The sequence below is a fragment of the Trachurus japonicus genome, chromosome 19, assembly GCF_045865225.1.
Source record: "Trachurus japonicus isolate A0001 chromosome 19, Traja_1.0".
Classification (NCBI taxonomy): Eukaryota; Metazoa; Chordata; class Actinopteri; order Carangiformes; family Carangidae; genus Trachurus; species Trachurus japonicus.
The window spans coordinates 14246939-14262351 of NC_140925.1; the positions used below are offsets into that span (position 1 = coordinate 14246939).

The 15413-nt window shown below is 41.5% G+C and overlaps 1 protein-coding gene across 1 annotated transcript in view; it reads right to left on the bottom strand.

Moving 5' to 3' along the window:
• The window catches only part of ca10a (carbonic anhydrase 10 (inactive)a), a 258968-nt gene that overhangs the window by 32327 nt on the left and 211228 nt on the right, over positions 1-15413 (bottom strand). The window contains exon 4 of the mRNA XM_085761575.1: positions 7344-7529. Coding sequence (XP_085617701.1) covers positions 7344-7529 — 186 coding nt within the window. The remainder of the gene's footprint in view (positions 1-7343; positions 7530-15413) is intronic.

The following is a 15413-nucleotide window of genomic DNA, read 5'->3' on the forward strand; positions in this document are numbered from 1 at the left end:
GTGGTGGAGGAATAGTATTTGGAATATTTTAGCACTTATTAAAAGACCAAGGTGTTTCATTTTCAGATTAGACTGTGAAGAAGCTCCAGGGAAGCAGAGATGGGCACACAAACGCACACACACACGGTTGGAATAATTTAACCCCCTGGTTCTGTAATGTTTTGTATGGAAGCAGGTACAACACTGCAACAGCTTCTCCCTCACACACATAAACATATTCAGTCAGGAAAACAGAGGCTCCATTTGTAACAAACACAATCTGCAATTTTGTGATTAATCTTTTTTTGTCTGTTGATCTAATTTCAGTATATTTCTAATAAAGTTTTGACTTTAAGATGAGATTTAATGTAATAAAATGTAATGACAGTCATAATCCAACATTATCAACAAATGCATGTTTTTGGTTTTGGGAATACTGCACAACCTGCACACTGTATGTCATATACACACCATTATATCACCATGAAGTATTACACTGCCTGATGGCACTATTATTTTGTCCTAACTATAGGATACACTCAGCCATGCAAGATAGTTTGTTGAGGCTACACTAGCTTTATTGTTTGTGCGTAGGTTAAAGACAGGGCTGGTGACAACACTTCTTGAAGTGTCCTTAGATGTTCACGTAAACAACAATTCAGTCAAATTATGTTTGGAGTAATTCATATAAAGTTTATACCGGTTCTTTGTTAAACAAATGCAGCAGCCAATGTTGAACATGTCGTGTTGTGAGGAGACCATAACTGAACAGTTTTATGGCTTCATCATGGAATGAGACTTGTTCCAATCATCCTGGTCACGTACTTCATATTGGCATTATGTGTTTTACATAGGCTCATGCATGCTCATGTATGTTCATCAGCATGAAATGTCAAGTGGTGATAATAAAGGCTATGAATACAGATGCATGTGTAGATCTAATAAGATAGTCAATAACAGCATTAATGAACTGAAGTCTACAGTATATGAATATATTTCTGTTTTATCTGAGGCTTGTGTAATGTATGTATGCACCTGCATGTACAGTATTTGCATTTTATGTGATTTTTCTTTTTTAATGTTTAAATTTGATCTTCTATAGGTCACTGTGTGCAATAAGGAAAGCCTGAAATGAACATACACACAAACATACAGGACACACACACACAAAGTGTCAGGGAAAATGGAAGAGAAGAAGGCACGATGAGTATAGGAGATATAAAGCCGTGATTGAAAGACAAAAGGTTTGGAGTGTAAATGCACCCACACACACGCACACAGACGCACACATACACAGTATACTTGCCAACATACCCACTGGACCCCTCCTCCACCCCACGCAAAACCCCCCACCCACCCATCCTCCCACAGGCTGCCATTTCAGAGGGATGGTTTTATAAAAAAGTTTGAATATTTCTCTCTTTGTTCATGTTTCAAGGACAAGCATAGCCACCACACATCTGCAGATGGAGGAGAGAGGGAGCCAGACACACACACATAACTGACAGAGAGAGAGATAGAGAGAGTCCGCTTTTTCAATTATGAAACATCTTATTGGACCTTGAAGTTGTAGCTTTGGCTGAGTGAAAGGCTGTGGTGAGCTACTGGCGAGGTGCTGGAGCATGAGGAGGGTGTTGTTCCTAGTTGCCGTTTCGCTCAGAAACAGCTGTATGAGCAAGGAGAACATGGCAAAAGGGAATGGGATGTAAAAAAAAAAAAAAAAGAGAGAAAAAAAGCAAACAAACAAAAAAAAGTGTTAGCAGCCTTCTATGGCCTTGTTTTCCCTGCGGTTTGGCAGCTCTGACTATCTGTCTATCTGAGCAGAGCTGCCAAGAACACAACAGATTCCTTAAATATAGACTGTGACTGGAAACAGCTCCAACCACATGTTGTTCACAGAGTGTGTGTAGATGTGGCTTCATCAGTCGGGGAGGAGCTGCTGTGTGCTGTATGGTTGTATGATTGGTTTGGTTTGGTTTGGTTTACTTATGTATTTAGCACACATTTATATTCTATGGTGCAAGGAGGGAACAAAGCTGATTGGCTTGTACATAAGTTCCACCCCTGTCACTAATTACAACAAAACACATTTCTATGGCTTACAAATAAACATAGAGAAAAAAAAGGAGATAAAGTGCATACATAATCAATGTTATATGAGCAAAATGAGCAAAAATGAGCAAAAAATTCATTGAATGAAATCATAAAAAAAAGACAGAGTAAGGATGTGGGATATGGAGAGAGCGGGAGATTCAAGAAAAGTTAAAGCAGAAGTAAGCGATCCGGTCGTTTTGGCTAACTTCCTGTCAGCGGATGGAGTTAGCAGTCCCTGCCCTCGTCCCTACGTCACCCCATGCACGCGCATCGTCCTCAGTCTATGCAACTGCCCCCTTGGCGTGCACACACAGAGAGGACCGCCCCTTTATGCCGTTCTCTCTCCTCATTGGATAAGGTTGTAGGATACAACAAAGGTTTTGACGATATTGTTTTGACTGACAGACCCATGTTTCGGACTAAACACTGATTGCTGTTGGAAGATATAACTATTTAAGACTTATATTAACACAAACATTCCGCTTACTTCTGCTTTAAGATGTATTTGTATCTACTTTTTAAAGAGTGAATAGGAAGATATGGATCTTAGTGAAGGAGGTAGTCCATTCCAAAACATAGGACCTCTATAGGACATATGAAACTGATGTTGTGATGTGCAGGTAAAGGGGTAAATATAGAGTAAGATTATTACCGTGTCTAGTACGGTGAGAATGTATATTATAATTACCATTAGCATAGCAACCTGAATGTGATGTCACACCTTTATTGTGACTGCGGTGCATCCGTGTCACAGCGTTGATCTAAAATCTGTAGGTGGCTGCTCTGTGGCTGATGAGCTGTCACATCAAGGTTGCACTGTGTGTGTGCGTGTGTGTGTGTGTGTGTGTGTGTACTGTATACACCAATGGCACCATAAAGTTGCCCTGTGATCATTTATGCTTCTGCACCACCAGCCTCTGAAACGTAGAGGAATTGGGGAAAGTTTGACAGCAGCTTTGAAACATCCAGTTACACAGAGCTAAACTGTTTTACCAATCACAGTGTGACGACAACGTAATTGACGTCGCACACAGATTTAGACCACATAAGCGGCGCTGAGCGGCACGCGGTCACATACTGTAGCGTAATGTAAAATGTGATGTTTTTGCCCCACGATGCGTCTACAACTACAACAAAAAAAGTGTGGAGAAAATTTGGAAAGGAGGTCACGACGCTCGCTTTCAATGAGCATGAACAGGCAGAGCTCTGTCGCAGGCAGAGGTGTCGCAGCCTGGTGTCATTTGCACTCATGATTTAATGAAGTTCAACAGCATCAGTGGTTGTGTGTAATAGCACTGCCACACTTCAAATGGGAGGGTGCAGATTTTTTCCAGGCATGTGTCCTGTTTGCCTTCAGACGGCTGCAGGGATTTGATGAAGCGGTGATGTACCAGTGTCGCTGCCAGCAGTAAAAATATATATTTAATGTGGATACAAATGCATGTGGTGGAGGAAGTGTTTTTTGAAATGGTTCATACACAACTTCGGCATTATTTCACTGTCGCTGTGCGTTTAGTTTTCTTCCTGAGAGACTTTGTGTAACGGATGTGGTTCTGAGACATCTATTCTGAGCTCCACTACTTTTGATTACTTTTTTTTCCTATTATTATTATGTTTAACCGCACAGTAGAAAGTTGGAATGAAACAGAAATCCATTAAAAGACTCCCTGGCTGTTCTTCCCCCAAAAATCTGGAGAAGGTGGAGAGAGAGCACAGTTCTCTGTTGTGTGTCTGAGACACTGTGTTTTAAGACAACTCAATAGGAGATAGTTTCTCTCATTTACATGTCATTGTGTCTCTATTGTCAGATATCAAGGTGAACAAGAGACTTTCTCTCAGCATTATTTTGATAGCAAGACACATTTAAGTTTCCCTCTTCTAACTGTAATACACTGTTCATTGTACAGAGACTTGTCACACTGTTTTAAACATGTTGCACATCTGAAACCCTGTGACAGTGTCCTTATAGAGTGGTGAGGAAAGAGTTCTTAGCAAGAACTGGTGGCAGAAAGAGACCACTGGATTTTTTGTGGCTAATGAAGTCACACTATTAGATTTTTGCATTTGAATGATTTAATGCATTATGCCCTGATCTGATGTGTTAAAAGGGATATTTCAACATTTTGGCAAATTCGCCTATTGCCATAGTCGCTTAGGAGTAGGTTCATTACCTTTAATTGTCGGTGCAAGCTGTTTTTAGATCGGCGGGGCAGAGATGTGAGCTGCACAGCTAACACACGAGGGTAATGGGATTTCTACGTTTCCCTCATTAAACTAAATACTGTACACAATCCAACAACTCCAAAACGCTCTTGTGGACAAGTTGTCACCTGCACATTCACCATTCTATGAGATAATAACATATGATTATGTAACATTATGACACATGAAGCAAATCTCTGCAGTGTAGCCGTGTCGGGAATGTAGTTCTGGTTATGCATTTACATCGAAGACAGCTCTGTTTCGTAACGTTCTATTATTATTTCATACCCTGGTGAATGTGCAGGTCACAACTTGTCCACAAGAGCGTTTTGGAGTTGTTGGATTGTGTATTTGATGAGTTTGATGAGGGAAAGCCCAGAAATACAGTGCACTGTGCAGAGCTCACGTCTCTGCCCCATGGATCTAAAAACAGCTTGCACGGGCAATTAAAGGTAATGAACCTACTCCCAAAACTCTAGGGATTATGGCAATAGGCGAATTTGCCCTTTTCATTTCTCACTGTTAGAATATATAGTAAGTAGTATAGTATGACCTCGAAGAACTAAGGAGTAAGATTTTCAAAGACAGAATGAGGGGAGCCAAAGGAATGCAGAAATATTTCAAAGTTTTTTTTCTGACAAACAAACACAGGCATTTAACAACTTCACAGAATGCAAAATATGTTTTTAACTTTTATATTACTTGTTGCTGTTGTTCATGCCCACCCACACTGTGCAATATTTCTGATCAAGCAACTTGTATAGTTTTTTCTGCACATAACAGTGCATATTGTTGTTTTACATATATTTGAATGTCTTTATAATTTTTCCCCCCTGTACTTCTCTGCTACTGTTTTAAGTGAATTTCTCGAAAGTGGGATCAATAAAAGTCTTATGTCTTGTTATTTTCTACATTTTCTTTGATTTCAGCAAACACGTACTGCCCACGTCATTCCTATACTGTACCTGTCACCTGGTCAAATCATCTATTTCAGCCCTGTGTTGCTGTCTGCAGTGTTTCCCCTTCAACCTGTGTCCACCAATTAGACAAGCAGGACAGCCCGCCTGCAGACAAAACCCAGGGCAAAATAAATCTGCCAGGTGCTTCCTGTTACTCACAGCGGAGGAGACGCCACTAAAGGCCACTGAAAACATGTCCTCTTGTTTTTCTCGGGAATTTAGTAACCTCGGGGGGAGTTTTCATTTTACAATTAGAACCATTCACACAGTTACTATTTTAAAGGCATGTCCACCTTACACTCCCCCTTCCCCACCCCCAAAGGAAATTACTCGCCACTAACACAAGTTATTCCCCCATGCCGCCAGCCTTGGGGGAAGCAGAGTGCAATGTTGCAACAGTATGACATCACATTTCAAATATCTGTGGCAAATCTCCTCAGAGTTTCTCCACTTGGCTCTGAATGCCACACTCGTCCAACACAGTGTTCACCCACAAAGGGCAAATCACTGACTAAAGACAAGGGTGAAATAAAACATGAATCTCTAGAGAGAGGTGTGATATACAGTTATGTGTGTGTGAGTTTGTGTGTGTGTGTCCTCCGAGGCTCAGGATACAGCTCCTTCCACCACGAAGGATGCAGCAAACACTTGTTTTGTTATGATTTGAATATCAGCACCCAGACTCTGAGGGAGGATAAATGATTATCATTAATTACAATAAATTTGCCTGTCAAGACCGCAATTATTTTGTTGCCACAAAAATTGGTTATTCATATAATGGCAGCTGTGGAATGCAGTGGCGTGAATGACTCATGACTTTGTTGAACAATCAAAGCCGGGGAAGCTAATTGTTTCGCTCGTCAAAAATTTGAAATGGCACAGTGCAACAGTGTGTGTGCTGCATGTGTGTGTTGAAGGGACGGAGAGATTTCTACTTTTCCACTTGTCTGACAGTTCTAGCTACTAATTTAGTTACTTTCAAAATAAAAATTTTAAGATGATTTTATAGCCCATTGGTCAGGATGAAAGCAGTGCTTTTTCTTTGTGGCTTTGCCTGTTTTTGGCATCACTTTCCAGATGTTTATGAGTTTTCCCTCTAGATTTCTCATTGTGGTTTCATTTCAATACATTTTCAAATCGTCTAATATCTCACCCATAATCAATCAGTCATCTAACCTCAGTACATTAAACCACACTTAAATCAGCAGCTACAATAGATACAAACACACACATACATGCTCCCACACTGATTCTGTTTCAGTGTTAATCATCCAGTGATGTCACACACACAAGTCAAACTCTGATTTTCCCTGCAGGTCTTTCATATGCAATGTGAGTCACTGCTGTTTTAATACTCTAAGGATCTGAATCGAGTGCGTAGGTTTGTGTTTTATTTGTGTTTTTGGTGACATCACATCTATATGATGCAATGTTGTCCATGTGAGCATGGACGTGTGCTGCAGTTCAGACTGCAGAGGGAAGGGAGTCACCTTAAATATTACATTTCCACCTGTTTGAGCTCTGGAATGACAATGACAAGTGACTGTGGTCAGTAAGTGAGATACTCCTACATGACAGGAGTCTCCAGACAGTCCCTGCCCTTTTAGCAAATTAAAATCTACCATTCCTAATTACTTTGTCTAAAAAAAAAAAACTGAATTACCTAGAAATCAAATCCTGAATAGTGCGAACTATACTTCCCCACAAATATGGATGTGTCTCTATTGTCCATATGAAAACCTTTACCCTTCAACTAAATACCTCCTCTACCACTGGGAAGGAGAATACAGTGTCTGTCCATCATACTTGTTTTGGACTTTTAGATTTATATTAGTGCTCTCCAGTGGTAACATTGTCACCTCAATGAGTAAAAGCTTTTTGGTCTGTCTGCAATTAACACCGGTATCAAAAGTAGTTCCATTTTCACCCTGATGTTTTAAAAAAATCTGGTGTGACAAACTCATCATGGTGCGACTCTGTCCTGTTGCTGAACATCAGCATGTCTGACCCCTTCACTCACCTTAACACATAACAGCTATTTCAACTACTTATATTGACATATCCAGTTCATTTACACACACACACACACACACACACACACACACTGACCTCTCCGGAGAAGGCCTGTCCGTTCAGCAGGTGCTCAGAGCCCTGGCCGTCCTCGCTGCCAAAATGTAGCCGGATCTCCTCCAGACGATGGCTATATGTCATTGGTCCTCCAGAGATGTTAACCAGATGCTCCTTGTCCAATCGTAGAGACACATGACGGCCCGTGTTGTACATTGTCCCTCCCACCTGAGGAAGAGAAGATGAAGAGGACTAAGCACATAAATGCAATTGTATGCCCTTATTTGATCAAACAAAGCAGCGGAGTGATGGGAACAATTTCTGAAAGATTGGATGGTGGTTCTAGATCGGCACGCTGGAGCATGTTGTTGTGACATCACAAAGTTACACAGGTCTTGACGGCTGGTTTTAAGGTTCAGTTTCTGAATGTGCATTTCTCTGTGAACTGAGGTTTTGATGCTTTCACAGTATTAATATAGAACCTAGAGCTGCTTTATAATCACACCAAACATGGACATCTACCTTTATACTGCATGGCCCTTTAATATAAATATCTACCTATGGAGCTTTAACAACAGAGTCAATGCTGGATGTGTGATTTCACACATCCCGACATATGCTACACAATTATAAACCCCCCAAAACACAACAAAACAAAGAAAGATTCAAGCTAAGATCGTCCAGCTGTGGATCACATCTGGGTGAGATCAAACATAAGAGCCCAAAAATCTAGTTCATACTTTTCCAGTCAGATGAAGTGTTTGAAGTGTCGACCAAAGGGAAGATTTTTGGGGTGAATCTTGAACATACAATTAAAAACATATAATTTCTGGGTGGAGTCTGCATGTTCTCCCTGTTTCCATGTGTGGGTTCTCTCTGCATTATCCAGCTTCCTCCCACATGCATATTAAGTTAATTGGTGACCTGCAAGTGTAAATGTGAGTGTGTGAGGTTGTCTGTCTATGTGCTTGCACCCACCTACGTACCTCACTCACACACACACCACATCATACTCATTTTACACATTTTTACACTCATTTAGATCTTCCATTTGGTTCAATAAAATATTCTTTGCCATCCTCGCGGTGGTGTGTTTCCCTTAGTTGTGGCTACTTGAACTGGGGTCATCAATGTGTGATATTTTGCAGTTTTTACAGCCATTAGCACCATTCAAAATAAATAAAACTCAATAATAAAATAATGTATTTTGGGTGAATAAAATGTGTTGATCCCAAGACATGTGTATTGACTGGAAGTTTGTTTCTGTATAAAAATGAGACAAGAAAATGATGTGATAAATCTCAAATATGGATGTGTGAAATCTTTTTCAGCCTGTAGCTCAGGAACAACAATGACTGAAGGCTACTGGTGCTTTGTGAAGGAGAGGTTCACCTCAGTCTGACAGAGCAGTGAATCATTTGTTTAGTGAGGGCTTTAAATGTAAAAAAAAAAGTAAGGAATGTGTTGAGGTGTTGAGGTCTTTCTCAGCTTTAGTTTCAGTGAGGAGATGCTGCCGTGTTGCATTTTCTGACGGCTTCAGAATTCAAGTTTTTGACGAAGCCTGCATCATCGACGGCAGTACAGAGCTCACACAGAAGCAGTCCTGAGGGCTTTATTTAATTAGGCGGTGATCTGAGCAGCAGGGAGGGGCTGTGTTGTAAACTGCAACAACACTTGAGCAGACAAAAGAAGAGTGTGGAGAGGAAGGACGGAGGGAGATGGGGAAAAACAAATGGAGAGAAGTTTGCGTTGAGAGGTTGAAACCAGAATACGCTGATCGATACATCGCAAGGTTTTAGGGGAAACGTGGTATTACAAAAGCCTTGAATAACGATCTTTGTCTGCCTTGTGCCTTTTTATTTATAATCAGGAGTTGTTTCACACTGAGGGCATTGATATTCACGACACAACATCCACTGGACTTCCATTGCTCTTATCTGCCTCCGCTCGTCTCCTCTTCCCCGCTGCTCTCCTCTCCTCTCTTCTCCCTCATTCCTTTTTACCACTGGCTTTCAAAATGAACACACCCCCCCCTCCTCTAAATTCCCAGAGAAAGAAGTCTGCCCACACATTGTAAATATTTTATAGAAGCTCTGAAAAAAAATCAATGGTTTGAAAGGAGAGGAAGAGCGAGCGATGCAAAGAGCAGATAAGATGGGTGAGCTGGAGGAGACAGGTGTGTTGGATTTAGTTGAGGGGAGGAAAAGGTGCGTGAAGGGAAGTCTTTTAGGTTTCCCAGTGAAGCAGGGGTGGGTGGGGGGTTGGGGGGGTGAGGGGAGACACCTGAAAAGGACAGTAAAATCTCATCTCCCTCCAAACCTCCTTCAGCTCTGAGGTGAGAGGCCGCTGCTGCTCAGAGCTGAAGTGTGTCCATCAGCCTGGGGATGAAAGACAGTGAGATAATAGGCTAAAAATAAGTATAATGCAAAGACACCGCAGATGCATTAGACCCATATGCAGTTTCAAAACCGCAGGTATTAATGTAGTGGACTGAAACAACACTATAGAGACCAATCTAATACACTTTCCTGGTTTGTAACAAGAACACTATTAACTTAGTCGATAATTTACAAGTTAAATGATACCATAGGCCTCTGTGTAGTGTATTCGTGTCTAATAAGCCTTCAAATTCATAAATGTAGACTACTACAGAAACCAGATCACCTGGACCTGCTGAGCCAGGTTGATTGAATTAATGAGGCTACCCGTAGCTATCGTTGCTAGCATGCGGGCTGCCAAACAGAGCAAGTTTTTCATTACGTTTTGGTATCTAAACACATGAGGTCATTGTCAGGTCATTTCAGGGGTTGTTGCATTGTTTCTGTATTTGCAGTGTGTTTGGTTTATTTGTTGGCTTCCTACTTCATCTTTTCATTGTTGTATATGTTTTTAATTTTTTTGTGTGTAGTTTTGAATCTGTATGTCTCTGAGTTTCTGAGCAGCTTGTTTCTCCTAATGGCAGTTTTGGGCCCTAACAGCGCGTGTGTGTTATTATGATTTGCCTTAGTTAATCCTGAACCACGAAAAAGACCAGAAGTAAACAAAAACATCTGGACAGAACAGCTGTAATATTGACTCCCTCCAGCTTTAAATCTTCACACAGTTTTTTCATGTGACTGTTGCATATAGCAATCAGTGTTCACTCTGTGAACAGGATGACAGATTTTTTTTTTCTCCTAGCCAATATCTGTTGTTCAGGCTGATTGCTCATGTCAGGGTAAATGGCTGGAGGCTGGCTGGGAGGCGCGGGTAGCGAAGTGTGGTAGGAATGACAGAGCCAAGCAGTATAATCGTGTTTGTCTTAGAGTGAAAGCGAGACGCGGGAGGGCCGCGAGGAGAGCGTGTACAGTAAGAGGAAGCTCCTCTTCTAATTGGTAATTCTTTCATCTCGAGGGATCAATAATCCCCGGGTAGTGAAATGAAGTATTCACAACAGCAACAACAGAAGAGAACATCATGATAGGAACTCAGCAGCAGCTTCTGAGGGAAAGAAAAAGACTAAGAGGCTGTACATGATGCAATCTCAGATATGCAAATGATTGATTTTTGAAAAGAACAGCTAAAGTCTGCCAGGGCAACAAAAACTTAAAAAAAAAAAAAAAAGTTTCGGAAACATGAAGGAAAGATATAAAAATGTTCTGCGTCTTCAGAAGGAGATCACACTGAGCTGCGTTTAGCCAGCTGCTGGGAGCCTCACTCCAATAAAACCTGCTTACTTCATTTGTCATGTGTCTGCTGCGACAATTACCAGACAAAGTCAATGCGGTGGAAAGGTTGCAAACAAAGCAAACGCACTATATTCCAATCTGCCTCCTCATTATTCCTCCGAGTCTCGACACTTCTGCGAGCGGTGAAGTAATTATTACGAGCGGGCTGTGGAGTTCATATTTTCAATTCTCGGCGCTTCAGACAAAAAAAAAAAAAATCACTGGCTTTTGTGCTCTATTCATAAAAATGAAGCGCGGCCTGTCAGACGAGCACGGGCCTGTGTGTTGTTGCTTGTTCTGCCGCTGTAGGACAATCAACAAAAAAACACTTCTCAGCTGTTCAACTCGTCTCATGTCCCGACGTTGTGTTGTCGCATTGATTGTACTGTCTCAGCTTTAAGCTTTTCTAACAAACGGCTCCTAAATTACATCAGGAAACGCTTCGCTGCACTTCAATCTTTCGTTGACAGTTTTGCCATCAACGGTAAACAAATTCTGTATAGTGCAGCTCATAATGCCACGCCGCACATAAATATTTATGTGGCCTGAAACCGAGGCTTTTTTGGTCTTTCAAGTCGCGCCACTGAGCTCCACTGTTGTCCAAAAACTATTAAAAATACATCAGTGAGCCACACTGTTGCACTGGGTGACATGCTCCTTCATTACCATGAACACACACGAGCGCACACACTGTGAGTTTTATTTTGAATAAATCCCACACACACCGTCCTGCTGCCATAAATACCCACTACACCACCAACTGTGAATTAATCTGCTGCGGAAAATAGTGACCAACACATTCACTTTATCTAAGTGTGTGAATAATGTTTATTAAAAACTGCTGCAGTAACATATTTATTCATTAATATTTAAACTCTTACATTTATTATGCACCTAAGCTGTGGAACCCACTACTACGAGACATTAATGATCTTTGATTGATGATCTTAATAATTTACATGTGTCAGAGCCCTTTGTGCATCCTGTGGATGAAAAGTCCAATATGAACTAGAAACTGGTTTAGAGGAGTTTTTCTTTTTGGAATCATTTGTGATTTTGTAGTACCGTAAATTCAGAGTTTCAAATAGACGATGGTCTCCTACTGGCCGGGGCTGACGACAGGTTTGAGTAAGTAAATGCCGGTATCAATTAGAACCCGGGCGTATTTCTATTTTCTGCAAGTTCTTGTGAATGTAAGAAACCTCTCAAAACCCATGATTGGCTGTTTGAGGAGTTTCTAAGCTGCGTCATTTGTGCTAGAGTTCTCAACAGGCCTGAAAAATTACACCGCGACCCGGTCCGACGATGAGTGTTGAAGCCTCGACCCGACGCAGCATTAATTCTGGGCCCGAATGCAGCCAAAAAAAGGGTCCGACCAGACCGAGTTGTTTGTAGGTAAATGTTTTCGACCCGAACCTGGCGCATCTGGTCGTGTTGTTCGGCCTGGCCTGGAGTCTATATACAGTCTAGATAAATGTATTTAGAAGAAGTTTAATTGGGGTCGATTAAACTTCTAAATGAATGCTGCACTGGATCCGACTCTTTCCTTCTCTTACTCTTTTAAACAGTAAGAACAGAACCATTTGAGAGTATTTTCCATCTTTGCTGAACATTAGATTGGTTCAAAATTAAATAAAAGCCTGTCCCATATAGATACCTCCTGTTCTTCCTCCTGCTCTCTATGAGAACTGCTGGTTTCTCTGCCTCGAGAGAAAAGTCTAATATCATTGAATTGAAGCCCAGGCCTGATCCAGGTTACTGCCCACACTTATCCTGGTTTTAAGATGTTGTCACTTTCAACACACACGCACACACACAAGCAACTCACACTGTGGAGTGTGTGTTCACATGTAACTGGCAGCTACTTCAACCCATCACAACAAGCGTATCAAAAAGACAGAGGAAGCCTGTGACATGGCTTGATTTAGATAGAAACTGAAATCAAGCAAACAACATCAGTGCTGAGCCTGACAGCTGACACAACATCACACACACACACACACACACACACACACGAATGGTTGCAACACAGCCCTAATAAACAGATGCGCAGCGGAGAGGAGAGATCACAGCGATCAGCAGTATATAGGAGCACGCATGTGTGGATCAGCAGTATATAGGAGCACGCATGTGTGTAGTGTGTACTGAGACTATGTTCATTAGTGGAACAATAAGCCCTATCCGCTTTGTCATGACATTTGTCACAGCTCTGGTGGTCCACCCCCTCACCTTCCTCATTCACCCTTGTTTTATTCGCGCAGACTAAGCATGCTTTTAATTTGAAGCATCCAGAAGTGATGAAGCTGAGCAGGACAATTGCCCCCCGCACGCCGTACATTCCTCCCCCTCTAACAGATAGCTATAATCTCCACGCAACCACCACATTAGTGGTAATAGCTGGGGCCAACGTAAACAAGTCATAAAGGAGATTGCGGACGGGCTCAGCGGTGGTGGGCAGGTATGGTAATAGAGAGCATCAGTAACATGCTTGTAATGAGAAAACACAAGGAACATCATCATTACCTGAGCACACAGATCAATGGAGTCATTTACCCCTTGTTACAAGAAGAAGTCTTCACTAACTACTTAACTGTCTATGTTCTGCTATTAGGCTGCAGCGTCCGAGATGGTACATTTGAGATATAAAACACAACAACATCAGCTGATGGAAAAAAAAGAAGAAAAGAAAAAAGCGAAACATCAGAGCACTGTAGGCTACTGGCCAACACATGGGATGAAATGGTTAAAGGGATAGTTCAACATTTGGCAAATTGGCCCATTGCCATAATTGCTATAGTCACGGCAGTAGGTTTGTTACCTTTATTTGTCGGTGTAAGCTATTTTTAGAATGGTGGAGCGCAGCCGCAAGCTGCTCAGAGCTACGCTACGGAGACTAATGGGATTTCTTGGTTTCCCTCATCAAACTCATCAAATACACAATCCAACAACTCCAAAACGCTCTTGTGGACAAATTGTGACATTCACCACGCTATGAGATTATAACAGAACGTTACGAGACTGAGTTGTTTTCGAAGTAAATACAGAGACTGCTTGCTGAAAAACTGTCCCTGAAGGCAACGCGCATCAGAGGTTTTGCATGAATTTACCTCAAAAACAACTCTGTCTGGTAACGTTTCGTTATTATCTCATAGCGTGGTGAATGTGCAGGTCGCAACTTGTCCACCAGAGTGTTTTGGAGTTGTTGGATTGTGTATTTGATGAGTTTGATGAGGTAAACCAAGAAATCCCATGAGCCTCCATAGCGTAGCTCTGAGCAGCTCGCCGTTCAAAAATATCTTGCACCGGCATATAAAAGTAACAAACCTACTGCTATGACTTTAGGGATTATGGCAATGGGCCAATTTGCCGAAACATTGAACTATCCCTTTAAGCAGTGGAAGCAGTGATAAGGTACATGAATACATTAGACAGTAAGTGTGAAGAGCACACGTGCTTTAGCATCCATCAGATGGGTTTTAATATCTTCTGTAAAGGCCCGCAGCTGTAAGCACTGAATCATGGCGAAAGCATAATGTATTTGATTAAAACACAAGATGACTGGTGCTCTTTCATTAAGGTGTGCAGATATGGAGAGTAAATGGAACAGATAGAGATAGAGGGGATGTAGCTACAGAACATAGGAAAGAAAAGAGAGAGGGAGAGAGAGGTTGTGATGAATTAAATACAAGCGGGGCTGTGTGGGCTGCAGCTCAGTGAAGTTATGGACACATAATTATTACAGCAGCTCCAGTAATGCTACGTGATGAGAGAGAGATTCGGCACTGATCTGAGGCATTATGAAGCAGATCTCCAAATGTGTTTTTGCCCCCTCCAGAAAATTAACAGTCTTTGTTTGTTAAAATCTTGTCCACCAGACAAATTACACACAGCAATTCTGCAAAAAAAAAAAACCCGGATTAGCTTTATTGCCAACAATGTGTGTGCATTGTAAATATATCATGATGAAGGCCAGGGGATGTCTGCAGCAAACTGGTACGCACAGAGTCTGATCTGACCCCGCCTAAAGGCAAAAAGAGCTGCTTGCTTTTCTGAAGGCCGAGCTCAAAGGTAAGCCACAAAAAAAAGAAAAAAAAATACAGATGCCATGAATCCTTTAGATGAAGGATCCCAGGCTTCTCTCAAAGGCATTCATAGTGACAGATGTAGAGCGGAAGTGGAAAGAATGAAAATGTCTTGTGTGAAGTGGTTCGACTCACCATATTGTTAATTTTAGGCAAAAAGAATTCACGACAGATGTTTTGACGTTACATCAGGGGATATTTTTTCAACAATGCATGTCCAGGGGCACTGTTTATTATAGTTACAGTGTTTTTTAGATACATAGTGAAGGTGTAGATGTGCATTTGATACAGTTTCATGTATTTTGAGTGACAGGTGGTGAGTG